Source organism: Artibeus jamaicensis, unplaced genomic scaffold (assembly GCF_021234435.1).
Source record: "Artibeus jamaicensis isolate MK-2021 breed Jamaican fruit bat unplaced genomic scaffold, CSHL_Jam_final contig_490, whole genome shotgun sequence".
Classification (NCBI taxonomy): Eukaryota; Metazoa; Chordata; class Mammalia; order Chiroptera; family Phyllostomidae; genus Artibeus; species Artibeus jamaicensis.
In genome coordinates, this window is record NW_026521861.1 from 11,651,239 (window position 1) to 11,670,706 (window position 19,468).

At 45.4% G+C, this 19,468-nt stretch overlaps 1 protein-coding gene and 1 long non-coding RNA gene across 2 annotated transcripts in view; one reads left to right on the forward strand and one right to left on the reverse strand.

Moving 5' to 3' along the window:
* Positions 1-2,630: 2,630 nt before the first annotated feature.
* Positions 2,631-9,888, reverse strand: LOC128627952 (uncharacterized). Its single transcript, XR_008392260.1, has 2 exons — positions 9,561-9,888; positions 2,631-2,823 (listed from the first exon to the last, which is right to left on the reverse strand). It is a non-coding gene; the product is annotated as an uncharacterized LOC128627952 (long non-coding RNA).
* Positions 8,782-19,468, forward strand: part of FHIP2A (FHF complex subunit HOOK interacting protein 2A) — a 32,696-nt gene continuing 22,009 nt past the window's right edge. Inside the window, exons 1-3 of the mRNA XM_037132856.2 lie at positions 8,782-9,161; positions 15,100-15,178; positions 18,104-18,273. Of these exons, the coding sequence (XP_036988751.2) occupies positions 9,117-9,161; positions 15,100-15,178; positions 18,104-18,273 (294 nt within the window). The 5' untranslated portion in view covers positions 8,782-9,116. The remainder of the gene's footprint in view (positions 9,162-15,099; positions 15,179-18,103; positions 18,274-19,468) is intronic.

Below are 19,468 nucleotides of genomic sequence, written 5' to 3' on the forward strand. Positions count from 1 at the left end.
ATCAAACCCTACACTTCCCCTTTCTTTCCCAGCCACAGGGTGGAGTTATGCAAATTCTGGCCAATAGAATTTTAGCAGCAGTGTGGAACTTTCAGAAAGGATTGGTTAAAGGGGATTAACAACTGGGAAAGGTTCTCTCCATCCCCCAACTGCTTCCTCCTGCTGCCACCCCCTCAATCGGTAACTGGACTTCTAGCACCCCTGTGAGACCAGCAGGGGACAGAAGTACATATGGCAGGGCCAGGGCCACCATATAGTCCTGCCTGCCCACCAGACAGACTTCATTTACTGGAAAGAGGAAGAAACTTCTTTAAACCACTATTATTTGGGATTATTTTGTCCTAGGCAGCTGGACCGACTACAGCACTGCTGCTTTTCAGGATTTGTCCTTCTATGGTGACTTCCATCCTGGAGGGTGGAAGTGTACCTCCCTACCTCTCTACCCAACCTGTGGCACTTGACCTTCCCCTCGGGTCCCACTCTCACTCCCACGCAATGGGATTTCTCCACAGTAGAGCCTGAGACAAAGACTCGACTATGAGTAGTTCACGTCAAATCCCAGGAAGTGAGGAAGTGGGGAGAATAAGAATGGAGGAAGGCATTCACAAGGCAACCGAGGTCACCACTGTGGGCCTGGGGCACTTGAGTCCACTGGGACATTCCAAGAAGTGTCCAGAATATGTCCTAACGTTAGTTCTCACCAGAGAGACAGGACACAAAAGTATTTATCCACCAGATTCCACCCTCCATCGGCTAAGAGTCCAAGGAGGGCAGCACGAGACTGAAGTGAGACTCTCTCCTTGAGGTCAGCTTGCACGTGCTTGGAACGGCCCACCGCAGCTGCAGTCAGAAGTGGGCCAAGGGAAGGTGACCCCAAGCACCAGAGGGATCTGCTGTGCTCCCCCAGGAGCTTGATCGGCCGCCCTTTGGTTTCTGTGGCAGCGAGACAGACTTGAGTTCGAGGGATGAAGCTGGCAGCCTATGCCAACTCACCACGGGATCTTGAGCCAGCCTCCCAAGCTTAGAAACTCTCTTCTCCCTGAACTTCCTCCCAGTATTTCCCTTCCTCTCTGCTCCTTTTCAGTGAATTCCTCTTCTGTGCCCCAATCTTTACATCCAGGGAGTCCTTAAGTTTGTTCCTGGTCTTTTTCCTTTCACTATACCATCTCACTGACCTGTCTCGCTTATTCCTCTGTCTCAATTACCATCTTTTTTACATTTTATTTTTCAATTACAGATGCCGTTTAATATCATTTTATATTAGTTTCAGTTGTACAGCCCAGTGTTTAGACAATTACAGAATCAATTAACATTTTTAAGAGATGGCTCTCATATCTTTATTTCCAGCCCAGATCTCTTTCCTGACTTACTGATCCAAACTCATTGACCCATCCTGGACATATTCCCAAAGATGTCATCACACGAGTAAATCAAACCTAACCAAAAAAAGTACATACTCATCTAATTATTTCTCTACATCTCCATGTTCCCTATCTCAATAAATGAAATCTTCGCCTACCCTTATCCAAGCTAGAAACTCCAGCCACACGTTGGTTTCCTCCCCCTCAGTCTTTATGTTTAATCCCTTACAAAAGTTGGTGGATTTCACCTCATCTTTCGAGTCTACTCTCTCCTTCCTATTCCCACAGTACTGGCCCTTGTAATCTCTTGTCTGAACTTTTTGTAAAGCACCAGCAACGGTTCTTGCCTCTAGCTTCTCCCCTTGCCAAACAAACTCTGGGCATATGAGTTACACCAGCATATGGTTTAGTCAAGAGGTTTTACAAGGTGTGTTTTGAAAGCCCCTGTTCTTCCTCCACAACTTGTAATTTTCGGCTCCACGAAGGCAGCACTTGGAGTGGACTCTTGTTACTTCCTTTGTTTAAATATGTGTGTTACTTCTTGACATTTCTGTTTTAAGCAATATCTAAGGTTTCCTCACTGTGGAGGAGTTCACTTTTTCACACACACGCGCCCCTCTCCACCTCCGCCGCACCCCCTCCTTTTCTTCTTCCCGGTACAGCAGCATCATGACCTTGATCGGACCAGTGTTTACCTTATTATGGTCATGTCAACACTATTTACAGCTGAGCCATGCACACTATGATTACTTGCTCCTGCACAGTATTTTATTTTTCTTGGTGTGAATAACAGTCTTGATTGCTTTCTTTGCTTTGTTTTCTTTGTATCTATCACTAATCCAACATCAAGGTCTATTCCTCTATTGCAAATCCGCTCAAACTCAGAGATATTCCATCTATCAGTTTCATCTGGAGGAACTCCCCTTGGACCTTCTCCAGTCTGGGCTGGTGGCCTGCCACCAGAGCTTGGTGCACAGCTGTCATCCTGGGGTCCTGCTTCATGATCACCTTAGGGCTTTCCTTCCTCCCCCTCTTCTGCTGGGCTCTGGTACCTAATTCCTTTGTCTCTTTTTCCCTGGGCCCGCTCCCTGAGTTCTGGCAGAGCCTAACTTCTGATAACTACCTGAGGAAGCGTGCAAGGCAGAAAACGTGGTCAACACCTTGCACATCGGAAATGAGTTATTTTACCCTCACCCTTAACTGACAGTTCCTTAGTCTAAGAGGAAGAACCCCCCAAACCCCAGGATTTATTTATAAAAATTTGTGTACTTACTGTTACGTGTTTAAACTTCAGTCACCTTCAAAGTACCCTTCATTTGATGCAATACACCTAGGTGTTTTTTCCACTGTTCAAAACAGTTGTTGAACTCAACAATTTTGATGCCATTTAGTGCTTCTGCCGTTTTTTATTTCGCCTCTGGCACATTGATGAAATGTTACCCTTTGAGGATATTTTTTTTTCCTGGGGAAACAAAAGATAAGGTTGCTGGGTTGAGATTGGGTGAGTAGGAAGAGTGGGGCACAGAGGTCATGCTGCTTTTGGTCACAAACTGCTGAACACTCAGCGCAGTGTGGGCAGGTGCACTTGTAAATCACCCGCCATGAAATGGGCAAACGCACTGAGTCTTCAAAAACAAAACTGAAGCCAAACGCAGCCTCTCACAACAACGCCAGCTGGTACACTGATACAGATGGGTTCCTAGAACACTCTCCTACCCGTGGAAGCCTGTACTACAAGGGGCCTGCCCTCCAGAAGATAATTCTGGTTTGGGGGAGGTCCTGCCTGGTAGAATTCTAGATTGAAATGACTTCACCTCAGAATTTTGAAGGCATTGCCCCAATATCTCTTTCCTTCCCACGTTGTTGTTGAAAAGTGTGATGTCATGCCCTACCTGGTGTGGCTTGGTTGGTTGGAGGGTGGTCCTGTAAACCAAAAGGTTATGGGTTCAATTCCTCGGGTCAAGGTACACATGGGGGTTGTGGGTTTGGCCCCCTGACATGGGCAGCACATATGAGAGGCGACCAATCAATGTTTCCCTCTCACTTTAATATTTCTCTCCTCCCCCTTCCCCCCTCAATAATAATCAATGAATGTGTCCTTGGGTGAGGATAAAAAATTTTTAAGTGTAATATTATAATTTTGAGTCCTTGTGTGAACTTGCTTTCTTTTATTTTTCCTCTTCATTACAAGTTTTATAAGATCTTTCTTTGGACCCGATGCTCTGAAATTTTACAATAATGGCCACTAGCATGAGTCTGTTTTTATTCACTGTTTCTGGTATTTAATGAACTCCCTCAATTTGGATACTCATGTCTTTCAGATTTATAAAATTATACTAAATTATTAGTTCAATGATTTCTTCTCTTTATTCCCTCCATATCCCCCCATTTTTCATCACTGTATCATAATTTTTGCTCCAGTCTTTGGGAAATTTTTCCACATTTATTTTCCATATTTTTTATGTTGTTTTAAATTTCTATTATAATATTCTTGATTTCTAAATGTTCTCTAGTGGTGCTTCACAAATAATATACCATTCATGTTTTACTAATGTAGTATCTTCTTTTATTTCATCTATTTATTTCTAATATTTCATTTATTTCTTCTTTTATTTATTAATAAATAGTGGGGTTTTTTTTTATTTTTCTTCCCCATCTCTCCCTATCTGTTCAGTGCAAGCAACTGTTTCCTCCAAGTTCCTTTTTGTCCTTTTTTTTTTTTTCTGTTAGTCCCCATCATTAACATTACAAGCTTTCCTCAAATTGTTGATGACCCCAGGCTGTCTGATCCTATTTAAAAGAGACACAGGAACAAACTGTCTGAGGCTCTGGGCAGGGGACAGAGCTTGCCCGCGGAGGAGGGCTGTCTGGGTTTGCTCTACAGGGTCGTTATTCGGTTCTTTCGCACTGTTAGCTTCTCCGGAGAGGACCCTTCCCATTTTCAACCTGGAAAGATCAGATCAGCCTGATGCCTATATTCTGAGCCAAGAGGAGGATGAGACCTGGGGACATGTATCTCAATATTTACAAGGCTTATTTTCACTTAATCGTCTTTCTTTGCCCTGCCCTCATGTGGAGCCACTGTCTCTTCCAGGAATGTCTCTGGTCCTACACCTGGGACGGAAAGGGGCAGGTAGCCAGCAACCTTGTGGAGTGGGGAAGGGTCTAAACAAACTTCCAGTTCAATCTGCTATTTTGGGTCCCACTTTCAGAGTACCCAGTGCCACCGGTTCCTGGGCCATTGCCAGGTTCTCTGAAAGTATTAACATATCACTCTGGTTCTTCGTTATTTTAATTTTTGCCTTAGGATTCAGCTGCTTCTTCCTTTTTTTTTTTTTTTTTTTAGGTCAGCTCCATCGGTTACCTCCTTGACAAAAACTTCGCAGTTCTCAAAATTTTGTTGCTATTATCTCCTCTCTTAAGTCTTTTTGGGTCTATACCTTGAAAAAAAATCTCCTTAATTTTAATGGCAGTCGGGGAGGGAATATTACTAAATTCAATCCACATATTTAACCTGAAGTCCGTCAAACTTTGGAAGTAGGCATCGTCTAACTCCATTTCCTCTTCCTCTTTCTGTTTTCGACCCCACCCCAAGTTTCAGTTTTATAGATTTTTTTCCTGCGTCCTTACTGATTAAACTTCATTCAGAAAAGAATTTAAGAAATTCATTCACCTAGAGGTATAATGAATGATAGAGGGTATTTTAAAAATATTTTATTTATTTATTTTTAGAGAGAGGGGAAGGGAAAAAGAAAGATGGGAGAGAAACATCAGTGTGTGGTTGCCTCTCATGTGCCCTCTACTGAGGACCTGGCCTGCAACCCAGGCATTTGCCCTGACTGGGAATCAAACCAGCAACCCTTTGTTTCACAGGCCTGTGCTCAATGCACTGAGCTATGCCAGCCAGGGCTGAATGGTAGAGTTTTTAATGTGTTTGTTATCTTTCCCAAGAGCATTTTCGTTTTATCAGGAACAGAATTTCTTATTTGGCTTAAGCCAAAGGAATGAAGAAATAGAGTTCCAATAGACTTCCAGGCAACCACATATATGGGTTTTGGAGGCCAGGAGAAGTCTCTGCTATGAGTTCTCAAATCACATTCTGTTGAGGCAGGTTCAACTCTGCCCATTTGTAAGGCGGGCCATAAACCCAGTGTTGTTGTAGACCGCTCTGCCTGGTTCTAGGAATTGTGGCTGGACCCCCTGTGGCTAAGGGCCAGAGATGACCTCTGGAATGTGAGCAGCAGGAGACAAGGCTTGACTCTGGTAGCAAACGCTGCCTCAGTTTCCTCCCTGCCCCCAAGGCATGGTGGGACAGGTAAGACCCCTCAGAGGAGGGGCAACCTAGGCCAGACTTGATCACTTGGGAGGCCTTCGTGGAAGGGGGGGGGCTGCAACAAAAAGCAATGGACTCTCAGCACCCCCCCCTTCCTGCTTCAACAAAGCTGGAATCCCCATGTCCTCTGGGAGAAGCACTTCCTGCCTCTAATCCGCTTAAGCCTGAATACCTGATGGGGAGGGGTGCAGCTCCTTGCCTGGCTAGAGCTTGTCCTGGGTGTCCTGGAGAAAAATCTGGCATCACAAAGACTTCCTGATAAGCCTGTGAAATCTGCTCTGCTAAGAGTGCTTTCATTCCTATGTTAAGGGTTCGAGCAGGAAACCCTAAAACTCTGTTCCTAACAGACTCTGACTCAAACTAAGCCCTCAGATTTCTTTGAAATGTTATCTACTGTTTGATCCTTATCACCCTGTATTCCTGTGTATTACAACCCAATAAAAGTCCTTAGAGGAAGGGGCTCAACGCCGTTTTTCCCCTGAGAAACTGGCCACTGCTCAAGGCCTTTTTCCTCTGGGAAACTGGCCACTTCTCCTCCTCAAGCAGATCATGTCTCAGTCATGTTTTCTCTCATCCCTGGCACATGGGGGGACTTGTGAGGAAAATCGCCACCACACAGCGTCACTGTAGGCATTCCAGGATGAGAGCCAGAGGTAAGACTGTCTGCTCAAGTACAAGTCTAGTTCAGCTGGTATGTCTTGGAACCTAGCTATCAGGTAGAAGAATCATCACCCTAAATGCTGCTATTAATCTAAAGTGAACCGTATATTTTATTGTGTTTATAATAAGTATACAAAGGCATCATCAAAGGCAAACAACTCTAATTCTGTCTTACACAGACCTCCCCATACAGTAAATGGTCATAAGGCATTATGAAAATGCAAAATACCATATAAATGTAGGACAGTTAGGTCAGGAAAAGAATTACAGTTAATCATATGACTAGCCATCTTAAATTATGTGAGCAATAATAATAACAGCCATTACGGACTGTGGGTCAAAGCAGGCACAATTAGCCGAAATGTAGTTAGGAGCACGTTTCAGGTTTTAGCAAACAATGGAAGATAACCAACCCCAGCAGCCTGGGGGCCAGTGCACAGAAAAGAAAGGTCAAATCTATCCATCACGCAAGGACACAAGTAACATGAACAGAGGAGAAAAGAAGAAAAGACTAGTTCAAGTCTCCTCCTATGCACATTGTTAGAGCTCGGAGTTGGGGTCGCTGGTGGCCAATGGGCTCATGAGTACAGGTGGTGTGCTATAGGAGGGGAAGTGTCTTGCTAACACGGTAAGGCCCAGTGAGTGGAATTTGATGATAATCCTTAATATAAATTTCAAGACAGGAAGGAAGGAAGGAAGGAAGGCAGGAAGGAAGGAAGGAAGGAAGGAAGGAAGGGAGGGAGGGAGGGAAGGAGGGAAAGAAAGGGAAGAAGGAAGGGAGGAAGGGAAAGAAAGAAAGAGAGAGAAAGAAAGAGGGAGGGAGGAAGGAAGAAAGAAAGAAGAAAGTCTCCTTAAATCTTGATTTCTGGCCCTATTTTTTTTTGGGGGGGGGTGTCTTTTTTATTTATCATCTTGTTCCCAGCACTTTAGACTGAAGACTGCAAACAGCAGACAGCACGTTCAGGGCTCGGGAATCTAGTAATTGATGTGGATTGCATTAGGAGGTAGCAGACATCAGTAAACAAAAGAGGTACCTGAGACCCCCAGGTTCCCTGGAGAAGCACCTCATCTAGTCTGGAAAGGACCCTTCCCCCACTGTTTTCCCCCTTAATCTCACTTACAGGCAGTCACTATAGATAAGATGGCTGAATTCCTCTAACCTCTGAAATAGGGTTACCACCCATGGTCCCCAGGGTGTAGGTAAGTGTTCTGCAGACCCAGAGTGGCCCAATTTTTTTGTTGTTGTTAAATACTGCTGTTGCTAATGACAATGATGCTAACGCGAATGGCTGTGTGTTGCTTACTGTGGACTAGGGACTGTTAACTGTCCCTAGTCAAACTGTCAAACATATGTGTTTGACATATGTTAATAAAGTCCCACACAACCTCGTGTTCTTCTCCCCAATTTTAGAGATGAGGAAACTAAAGTGCACAGTGGTTAAATAACTCGCCACAGTGAGTGGCACAGCTGGGGTTTCAGCCTGGGCACCTTAGCTCAGCAGTGTCTCTTACACTTTGCACTGCCTTTCGTGCCTTTTCTCTGTTCAACGGCAAATACATGTTTTTATCACTGGTTTTGCAAAACTTACTCCACCCTCATCTTATCAAGAACTTAATGGTCCTTTCAATAAAATGCCAGTACTAGCAAAAACAAACACAAATTTCTCCAGGATATGCACATTTTCATCATTTGTATCAACCCACCCTACATTTCACCAGCCCGAACAAACTGCGGTTTTCCAAGGCTTGACTAATGCATACTGTTGCATAATATTTTAAGAAGGCTCCATTCCAGTGCTTATGCTGTAGCTCCACTTGTCTGACCTGTGAATTTCCTAGAATCCCTTCCGATTCTTTCCCTCACTAATGTTTTCCAACGTCATGCGATGACCTGAATAGAAAATGCTATACTGAATTCATTGCATCTAGGTATACCACAGGTAACAAATTATTAACTGACCCTTCTTGCTGTTTGTCCGTTTGGGCTTCCTATCTTAAAGTTGCATAATTAATAGTAGTATATTTTACAGTTTGCAAAGCCATTTCACCACTAGCTGATTTGCTCTGACTTTTATCATTTAAATCCACGGTGCACTTTGCCTTAATACTGCGCTTTTTCTTACCGTTTTCCCAAATCTGCCCTTAAAAGATGAACTCAGGTTATCCTATACATACACGGCCACGGTGCCCTACAAAATCCGCACGTGACTTCCACTGGCAACACAACTGTGAGACCGGCTGAATTTTAAAAACATAAGGACGGGCGTGGCGGAGGCGCCGGGAGGCCAGGAGAGGGCTGTGGCTCTCGCTCCCGCCCTCCGCTTCGCCACGCCGGTCCGGCCCCCGCGGCGTCCTACCGCCACCCGCCGCAGGGCAGGCCTGGCCGGGACCTCCCCGGGCCGCGACGGCGCCCCCTGCAGGCCGCGGCGGGCAGAGCAGGCGGAAGGAGCCGGAGCTCGGCTGCCACCGTGTCCCAGCCGGAGCCGCCGCCGCCGCCGCCGCCGGAGCGTCGCGGGCCGGAGTCCGCGCGGAACGCCCTCCCCGCCGCCCGCCACGTCCCGGCGCCCGCCGGAGCCGCCGCGCCGCCCGCGCCCACTGCCCGAAGCGGCGGGCCCGGCCTGCCTCGGCCTTCCGCTCGCCCCCCGCGCCCCGCACCGGCCTTCACTCTGGAGCGGCCCCGGCAGCCGCAGCAGGGGCGGCGGCGACGGATCGAGGAGCTCTCTAGGTCGTCCCGGGAGAGGCTGCTGCAGTCCCGGGACAGGATGTTCTCCAAGTTCACCTCCATCCTGCAGCACGCCGTGGAGGCGGTAAGGCCGCGGGCGCACGGCTGGCGGGGCCTGGCGGCGGCCTACGCGCCCTGCCGGCCTCGGCCCGGCCCGGGGCGGGCGCCGCGGGCTCGTCGGGGCGCCGGGGCCTCGGGCCGGGCTCCGAGCCGGGCCCTTCCTCCGGCTCCCGCCCGGGGCCGGCGGGGCCGCGTCCCCTCCGCAGGAGGGTGGGCGGGGGTGGCCGGGGTCGGGGGGTCTCCCGATTCCCCCGGTGGGGACGGGGCAGCCGGGGAGCACCTGGCGGAGCCCCGGGGAGCGCCCCCGGGTCCACGACCGTCAACTTCCCCGGAAAAAAGTGATCGGCCTTGAGCAAGACAAAAGAAACGGCCGGGCACGGATCAGTTTTGTTCTGTTTTGAGGGTGAGCGGCAGGGTGTCCTACCTTGGGGCGACTCTGGCGGGGGCTCAGCCCAGCCGACCCCGGGCCGTAGTCTCGGCCGCGTCTGCTGTCGCAGGCCTGGGGCTGGACCTGATCGATTGATGTGACACACGAGTTTCCAGGGCCCCGGCGTGTGGGGTTGAGGCAGCCCGGGCCCTCACGAGGCACCCGGCCATCTGTTTCCTTTCCTGCCTCCTCTTCCTGGACCTTCTGGGTTGATCGTGGCATTGCCCCCTCCTTTGAGGATTCGAGACCCCGTCGTGGACACACATCGTTCAAATGTCTTAACAGACTAACCCAAGAGAAGAAAATAAACATGTCTTGCCGCCGTTTGAATAATAAGAGCTCTAACTGCTTGACTTTAGTGGCTTTACTCTGGGAGACTTGCCCAAATTGAAAAGTGCATCCTGTGAAGAAACTAGTACTTGGCTAAATTTTAAAATGTCATCTTCTTTTCTGTGTGCAGATCGTATCATATAGCACATTAAAATTCACACAGCTTTAAAAAAAAAACAGTTACAGTAGAACCGCTTTTATTCCCAGACCATAAAAATAACATGAATTTTTCAAATTCAGTAATGAAAACAAACTTTCATAGATTTATTTTAATGGACAGGTGGGAAATGTTTTTAAATCGTTGTAGCTTTACTACAAGTTCTCGGTAAAGCATGTGTAACAACTGAGTCAAGAAAGGAAGTGTTCATAAATGACAGGCAGTATTACAGAGGGAGGTGACAGTTTTGACTCCAAGACAACTGTCATTTGTCCTTCCCTGCTTTTACACAATCAACGGGCAGCATCTATTTGTAAAAACCATGACATATACATTTTTCATTATTCCTTAGTTTAAAACACTGACAATCATTTAATGTTAAACATTGACTACAGCTTCATGTTGAGACAGTTGGGAGTAAAAATTTACTACATTATTTATATCCTTTCCCTATCGGGCCCATATTTATAGGATAACTACTTTGAAAATGATGGCTCATTTTTGTCCCTGAGGCCTGTGTTTTCTGTCCTCATTATCTTTTTATAACTGTGTTAGCGCCTGCCAAATTATCCATGTAAATTGTCTGACTCTGGCTCTGCAATATCCAGGTTCTCTACTTTGCTGAGGCGAGAGAGAAAGTTAGAGTGGATTCTATTCACTTGGTCCTCAGAACTAACATACTGAACTTAGAAACACGTTGTTTTAATTGGCTTAGGGTTGATGTATCAGCTGTGATACTTTCCAATTCCCTATAGGAGGTTAAAGCTCATGAAAAAAATTTGGCATATTGTTAGGTTTTTTTTTTTTCTTCTAACCATATCTCTGGGAAATGAACCAGTACCTAATGATAAATAAGCCATCTTTGTGGAACTGGAGGAATACTTTTTCCTAGCCCAAGACTGGTGTCCATTTATTCATTTCTATTTATTTGCTCAACATTTTTTTTGTGAACTCACCATTCCTCAGTCCTTTTCATTCGCTTTTCTTTGTGCTCCTTTTAATTTGTATGCTGAGTATTTTCTGATGAAGAATTACAATGAACAGAAGTATCAGGATTACACATGACCTTTTTCAGTTGTGCCATTTATGATGCTAATGTTTTCCCGTTGTGATATTATCACATTTAGGTTTCTTCATTCAATTGGATCAGCCCTCGAGTAGCTTTTTAGGGTTGACCAGATACATAGTCATTTAAATGAGGTTTAAAGATGCAGTTTTCCTTATTGTTTAATGAGTGGTTTCTCCTCACTTTCTATTAACTACTTTCAAGAAAGAAAAGGCAACTAAGATAGTTTCAAAGATTAGTATTTGAAAATGTGTTATTAAGTTGATAGGCTGTATTTTGAGTTTTAAGAAAGAAATTCACACCTTGATCAAAAGCGAATCTTGTAATTCTTGCCTTTTCTTTTCAGAAATGACAGTCTTCCTTCAGCATAGAAACGATTGGCCAGTAAGCATTATGAAATGAAGCATTATGAAATGAGTCTGTTTTGTTCGTTGCCACATGTCACAAATCTGAAATCAGGCCTCTCTTGTTCAGAAATTGGACTGGATCACTTTCGTACAAATTCTCCAAAGCGTAAATAAAATACCTCCCAATCAGTACAATTCAGTATTTGTTGAGGGCCTGGTCTGCCCTAGGTAATCTGCCAGGGACTGGTACCTTTTAAATTCCAGCCAGTTCCATCCTTTTAAAGGGCAGGTGCGTTCCAAGAGGATAAAGGATAGTGTCGGGGCCGTCATCTTTCAGAATTTGATATCGTTGAGTTAATGATGCTTCTGAGGGGCCAGCAATTCTTTTAAAAATGACTCTGCCCAGGAAGTGAAAACGTCAAATCAAACATATGCCATGTTTTCTTAAGTGTATTCTTTTCCAACCACTGATTTCCGACTTCAGTCCTTTGGACATTCAGCACACATTTAATGAGCCAGCCGAGAAGGCATGGCACCGCGAGACAAACAAGGTGTGCCAGCATCCTTGCCCACAAAGTTTACAGTCTAATTTGGGAGACAAAACAAATACACGAGTTAAAGGAGAACCAGTATGCAGGAGTGTGGCTTAGCCCTTTGAGCCAGACAGAAAAGGGTTCCAGTCCCTCTCTCCTAGAATTGTTTTGAAAATTTAAATGAGGTAATGTACCTGAAGAGCTTAGTAAATGTTAACCATTGTCATTATTTGGATGACTGTTTAGCTGGTGAGCTCTGAAGGACAAATGGAGCAGGCACTGAGGGTTGGAGTAGCAGGGAAAGGCTCCCAGAGGAAGTGAGACTTGAGCCGGACCTGGGAGGCAGAGGAGAGAGGAAGGGCGTGAGGGAAGTTGGGGCGAGGAAGAAGCATTTTAAAAGATCTGGGCATGGAATGCTCGTGATGCGTGTGAAGCAGTTAGCAGATGGGGCTTTAAGAGCACTAGTTCTCGTGTGGGTTATCAACATGAGATAGGTGGGTTAGATGCTTTAGGTGGTAGGCACGTTGGAGAAAGACAATCCAAGTCCATAGTCACAAGCAGTGTTTGCTTGGGCAAGTCAGTTATCTGGCTTTGGGTCTTCATAGGAGTTTGTCTGGGAGAAGTAGGAGTTTATGGTGAGAATTTAAGACCACGCAGTAAGTGTGGACTTTGTAGCACACCGCCTGACATGTAACTACTTATTGGATAGTGGCAGCTGCTTTGGCATTTGCTTATTCACTCAGTAAATGTGGAGTGAATAATGCATGGTTACTGTGCGCCATCGCTGAGTTGGAAGCTGGATTCGGGGATGAAAACGATGGCACAGCCCCAGCACTGTCAGAGCTGACTGTCTAGTGGAGAAGGTGGCTGATTCCACAGATAAAAACGTGGGGTGAGCGCTGCGGGGGAGCAGATTGCTAGCGGGCGCGCCCCCACAGGTGGAAAGGACCGCCCTGGGCCTCCCAGAGAAAGCCAAAGACAAGTCAGGCATTTATTGCCAGTTTTTGGTTGCGACAGTGATTACATATATTTTCAAAAGTTTAATCTCTGTGTTGGAAAAGTTAACTGCATTTAGAATCCCCTCGTACTCATGCACACACCTCTGCCCTCTTTTTAACCCAGAGTGTACGTGTTTTTTGCAAAGGTAAAGCAGGTAAATTTGCATATTAGAATTAGCAATGAAAGAGGCAAGTTTACAAGAAAGTTTTCCATAAATAAGGAAATATATTCATGCTTCAACAAGACTGTTACTAAACTAAGTTACGAGTCATTTAGAACTGTTTCACCAGAACTGTTTCACCAGCCACTTACCACTTAAATAAGCTTTTTTCTCTAAATCAAACTCCTGGGAGAGTGGTGTTCGGAAGTAAGCAACAACATCCTCCTTTGAATTGGACTGTGATGACTAAGGTCCTCACACAAAGTCTGAAAGCCTTTTGATTAATGACTTACCCTGGAAATGGGGTTAAATCCCACCGGTAAAGTAATTTGGAACGAGGATGCTATGATCTTATATACCCAGGAGGTTCCCTCGGAAAAAGTCGACAAGTTACAACACATACTTTTTTAAACACCAGTTTCATTTGGGTTTGTCCCAATTGTTAATACATTTAACTATACCTAAAGCTGGCATATATGTGTTCGTGTGTGTATAAATAAACAGGTCTAAAAAATGAGAAGTTTTATGTTCAGAAGATTCTAAAAACAAGCACCTGATTAAAACAGATACTTTTTTAATTGAAAAATTTCAGAGACATTATTTTCCCAAATTAACACTTCTATGTTTATTCTTCTTTCTAGTTTTTTCCTCAGTGTCCCACAAATAATTTCTCTCCCCATGTTCTTGAAGTATAGTGATCCCAAAGGTTTTAGCTCCTTTGTTAAAGATTTTAAAGTGTTTTTGAAAAAAATCTCATAACATTCTACATGAAAATGAGAGGAATATTTACATTCTCAAAGCCCAGTATTATTCAGAGTGGAATGAATAGGCAAGTATAAAAGACAATGATGGCTAAAAAACTTTCAAGTCCTTTTTTTCCCTAACTTCATTGCATCTTCTGAACTGAAACCAGTGTTTATAATTTGCCCAACAGTTTGGAAGTTGTTTTCGCAGGTTCGGGACTTTGAGTTCTCTGCTGGCGACACCAGCAAATCAAAAGGGAACAAGTAGGAAGGCGTGCGGAGCAGTAACATGACCCTCAAGTCACCTGTGTAGATATAGGGGGCACGGAATGCCCAGGTCTCCAGAATAGAAACCCGTCTGGTTTTAAGTAAGCTGGGTCAGCTCTGCACGTCCTCACCAGGATGTACTGACTGTACTAGGGTGCCCCCTTCTCCCTCTCTCTGTCTCTCTCTGTCTCTGTCTCTCTCTGCAAAAGCAAATGTTGTTGAAGGTGCACCAAGTGTTTTCTGTCCATTTTAACACACATTTGAAATACTTGGAGGTTGGCTGAAGGGGTATAATTTTGGTCTTAAAACCTCTGAAGTAAATTTCAAAGCTAAAATGTAAAACATTTTTGACTTTGTGGACTTGAAATTGGTAGTGTCTCGTTCACATGGTTATTTTGCTGAAAGTGTGCTCTGCCTAATCTCGGCTTAAAAAAGAAATGGCATCTGTGTGTCACTGAAAGGAGGGGACGGGTTTAATCTGATCACGGGGCTGACTTTGGTGTGCGTTCTGGTCGTGGTGACGTGTAGCTGACTCCGTAGTCGCTTTTTACTGTTTTCAGGTCAAAGTCCTAGGTACGAAGATCCCTGGTTATCGATCATTTCATTTTACTGATACTTTCCTAATAGAACAGTGTGTGTTTTCCTTTAACAGTGTTTGAGCCGTATGGAGTCGCTGGTTCCCGGGGAAGGGGACAAAACAACCCTGTGGTTGAATAATAATATTGATAAATGTGTTTTTCCACTCCCTTAATAAATCTTTTTTTTTTTACTTTCTTGGATTCGCCTCATTTTGTTTCTCTTTGATATCTGACACAGGAGCCAATTAAAGCTCACCCATTATTTCTATGATTACTAGACAAGTACAGGGCTGTACCTTAGGGGAAACTTCAATGCCATGGTCTTAACGGTGGTCTTTTTGGGTGTGTTTGTGCAGCTGGCGCCTTCTCTCCCCTTGCAAGAAGACTTCGTTTACCACTGGAAGGCGATTACCCATTACTACATAGAGACTTCGGGTAAGAAACAGCACTGATGTTCACTGAACAGAAAATTTGTGAAGACCAAAGTGTATTTCAGGTTATTCGTTTTCAAAGTTGTTTTATATTTAATTGTATAAACAATTTAGCTCTGGCTGGTGTAGCTCAGTGGATTGAGTGCAGGCCTGCGAACCAGAGGATCGCGGTTCGATTCCCAGTCAGGGCACATGCCTGGGTTGCAGGCCGGTTCCCTGCAGGCCAGTCCCCAGCAGGGGATGCACTAGACTAGAGGCAACTATACATTGATGTTTCTCTCCCTCTCTCTTTCCCCTCTAAAGATAAATAAATATTAAAAAAAAACAACAATTTACTTTTAATTCCTCTTTTAGACTCATTAAAAATATATGCCTCTTGAGCACCTGCTCTGTAGGCATTGTCCTGGGCACTGGGGGACAGAACTGTCAAACAGACAAGATTGTAATAGCTAATATATTGATCAGGGAGAAGCAAACCGTAAATAGACAAATACATACAGTGTGTCCAAGGAGAAGGGTTAAAGAGAAAGTGAAGCAGGCTCCGCGGATAGAAGTGGTTGCTGGGTCAGTCCAGCAGCTGTTTTAGGGTAGAGAAACCCTCATTGCCCCAGGGGACATCTGCCCTGAAGTTCGAGGGAGAGAGGAAGCCGGTCTGGGGGTGGGGAGAGGTTCCAGGAAGAGGCCCTGGTGCACAGACCCGGAGGCTGGAACAGGAAGGCACTCAGCAGAGGCTGAAACTATAAGGAGGGCACGGTGACCAGGGCGAAAGGGGAGGAGGAGAGGGCGGTGGGCAGGGACAGCACCCAGGCGGAGGGCGCAGACTCACGCCGGACCTGATAGGCCATGCTCAGGGCTTCGGCTTACACTCTTAAGGCGGGAGGCCATGAGAGGGTTTTGAGCATGGGTGCAACAGAGCTGGTTCACAGGGACCACCCTGGCATGTGCGAATGTCTAGGTTGAAGGGCTGAGAGGTAGGGCTGGTAGGAGAGGGATGGGACCACCGCCGTGGTCTGAGAGGTACTGGCGGCTTAGGCCAGGGTGGAGGTGGTAGGAAGTGGCTGTGTTCTGGGTACAGGAAGAAGGAAGTTATGTTGATGGATTGGGTATGAGGAATGAGAGAGTAAGAGCCATGGGTAAGTCCAAAGTTTTGGCTTAGGCGGCTGAGATGGAAAAATAGACAGGCTGCTCCCTGAGAGTGAGGAGACTGCAGGGGGTGCGGGTTTGAGAGAGAATCTGCAACACAGTTAAGTTTGAGATGCGCGTTGTCTGTCCAGTGGGGTGTGGCGAGTGGACGGTTGGCAGTGGGCTTCTGGAAGTTAGGCTAGAGACACTGAGTCATGGGACCGATGAGACCGCCCAGAGGGTGAGGGAGGCGGAAGAGAGAGGGTGTCCAGCAGCTGAGCCCTGGGGCCCGGAGTCCAGGGGTGAGGATGATGGGAACGGTGGCACAGGACAGCGTGACAGCCTGGGTCCCCGGAGTTAGGAAGGTGGCCCTCGGGGAGCGTCGGTGTAAAGGGGAGCCGAGAAACAGGGCCGCCACGTGGCGTCAAACGAGGGTTGTTTTTTAAAGGTGGAAGACACTGCAGTTTATAATGTGATGGGAATGATCTGGTAGGGAGGCGAAGGAGGGACAAGAGCCAGATGGGGTCATTTCTGAGCCCCCCCCAAGTGGGTGAGGGGGGATGGGATCCACTACCCAAGCAGGGGCTTAGCCTTAAATAGGCTTGTGGACACTTTCTCGATAAAAATAAGGTAGAAAGCAGAACATCTGGGTGTTAATGCAGGAAGTGGGTAGATATGGTATTGGGGGTCTTCAGACATCATCTTCTGGTTGTTTCCGTTTTTCTCAGTAGGAAGGGTGGAGAGCGAACGTGGGGAAACATGAATAAATTAGGTCAGGGGTTGGCAAACCTCCGTGAAGGGCCAGATGTGGGCCCTGTGCTCTCTGTTGCAGCTGCTCTATTTTGTCGTTGTGATGCACACCAGCTGTCAATGATACGTAGAGAAGTCAGCGTACCTTTGTTCCAAGTCAGCTTTATCAAAGTAGACGGCGAGGCTGGACTTGACCGTGGGTCAAGTTTGGCAGCCTCTACGGTAGGGAAGCCGGCAGCACCGCTCCCTAGCGCTGTGGGCTCCCTTGAGGAACCTGTAGGTGAACACTGGTTGATGTGCAGAGCGGACACGTCACTTAACTGGAAGGAGGCCTGAACAGAAAAATGACAATGGTTGGTTAGGGAAGCTGACAGGGTCACAGGTGATTAGTCTGAAAAGAAAAAATCCTTTATATCCGTGCAATGAATAAAAATCTATGTAGGTAGATATATATCCCTTTAAGTGTAATTTCCAGCTTTCTGTCGATGTTAGATAGCAGGTGTGGAGAAAAGGTTTTCGAGAGGGGCTGCCTTTTCTAATGACTTTTTTAGCCACTCAGTGGCTTTAAGGAAATGTTTTAAAGAAAGGCTTTATGTTCTTGCTTTAAAGGATTTTTTTGCAATCTGCTGGCAGAAACAAGTGTGTACACAGTAATAAAGTAGGGGACAAATAAGTTTATGTCAGGCACAGGAAGAGGACAAAGGAGGGAGAAACGGGAGGAGGCAGCGATTGACCTGGGTTATAAAGGACAAGTGGGAGGCTGTGAGTTGGCGAAGGAGGGAACAGCATGTGGGACGGAGGGAACAGCATGTGCAAAGGCACGGAGATCTAAATGCAGCTTAGGAGCTAGGACTTCAGTTCTGTCAAGTATGGAGAATAATGCAGTGATTAGTAAAGGACAATAGAAGAATAAACTGTCTCACGTACTCACAACTGTAAACCTAATGCAGTTTAAAATGCGCAGTTTAATGTTTCAGAATATATTTAATAAAACATTTAGTTTAAATATGCAGTTTAAAAATGTTGGAATGTTTGATGCACGTTTTTCATTGTTTAGATGACAAAGCCCCAGTGACAGACACGAATATTCCATCTCATCTGGAACAGATGTTAGATATTTTGGTACAAGAAGAAAAAGAACGAGAGTTTGGGGAGACGGGGCCATGCATGGAATACTTGCTTCATCACAAGATCTTGGAAACGTTATATACCTTAGGGAAAGCTGATGTAAGTTCTATTCCACATCCTGTCCTTGGGCTCGTAATGCATGTATTCATGTCTTAGGGAGAAGGAAGCTGCCAAGCACTAAACTTAATTACAGAGGCACGCGCTAAGCAGGGCAGGATTTCAGTCAACATTGTGGAAAAAAGAAAATCGTGCAGCCTGTGCGAACATACTTTCCATGGAGATAGCAAAGCTCCCCAATACTCTAGACAACAACTCAGGCTGCTTAGAAGTACAGTGGAAACATTTATGACAATAATCATGTGCTCAGAGTCAAAGGAAATGAGAAGGAATCCCATGGAATTGGGTTCCAAAAATGGGAATTATTTTTCACGATCCTGAAAGAGTGTCACTGATTGTTCTGACATGAACTCTGCTAGTAAGTGGAGACCATTCAAGTGTGTAGGCCTCATGAGTCTTGAGGAATTTTGGCAAAGCTGGTGTCATATGAATAATATTCCGTGTCACAGAACTTTCACGTTTCTTACAAAGATAGGTTTCAAACCGGGCACTGCTGTGAGGGCTGGGGAAGAACTTGGGGTTCCGATTAGGAGGCCCGGCTTTTTCACTTACCTACCGTGACCTCCAGCAAGGCTCGTTGGTTAATCCTCCTGTTTTTAGAAACAATGAGGTGATCACCGAGTGCCCCCCTCAACTCTGCACCTCTGTGGTTCTGTTCCGTGGATTTCTGTAACACATGTGAAAAACTGGGAGAAAAAAACAAATGGATAGATTATGTTTGACCACCAAGAAGAGTTCCAAATAATAATTTAAAGACAGTTTCCTTTTAACTAATCTATAATACCAATTCACTTTTAAGTTGAATTCATTCAGTTTACATTTTCTAGGCAACACATCTGCCTAATACCTTCTTTTCCCTTAATACCTCATGTCCCTCCTCACCTTCTTTTCTCCTATGCTTTGCAGAGTGGGATTGCATAGAACACTAAGTTGAGTAACTATTAATTGATTTTTGAGCAAATATTAGTAATTGTACTACTAGTAAACATTTTGACATAGGCGATTGTTTCCGTTAGTGTTTTAGCTGAATAATGTACAGTATTCGCTATCTTAGAAAATACTCTGCCTTAGAGTATAGTTTATACTATTTTCAGATAGCATGTCTATGATGACGACTTGGAAATGCTACTCGTTTTGTGACTATTTTCATTCTGAGGCACTTTAAATAGGTCAATCA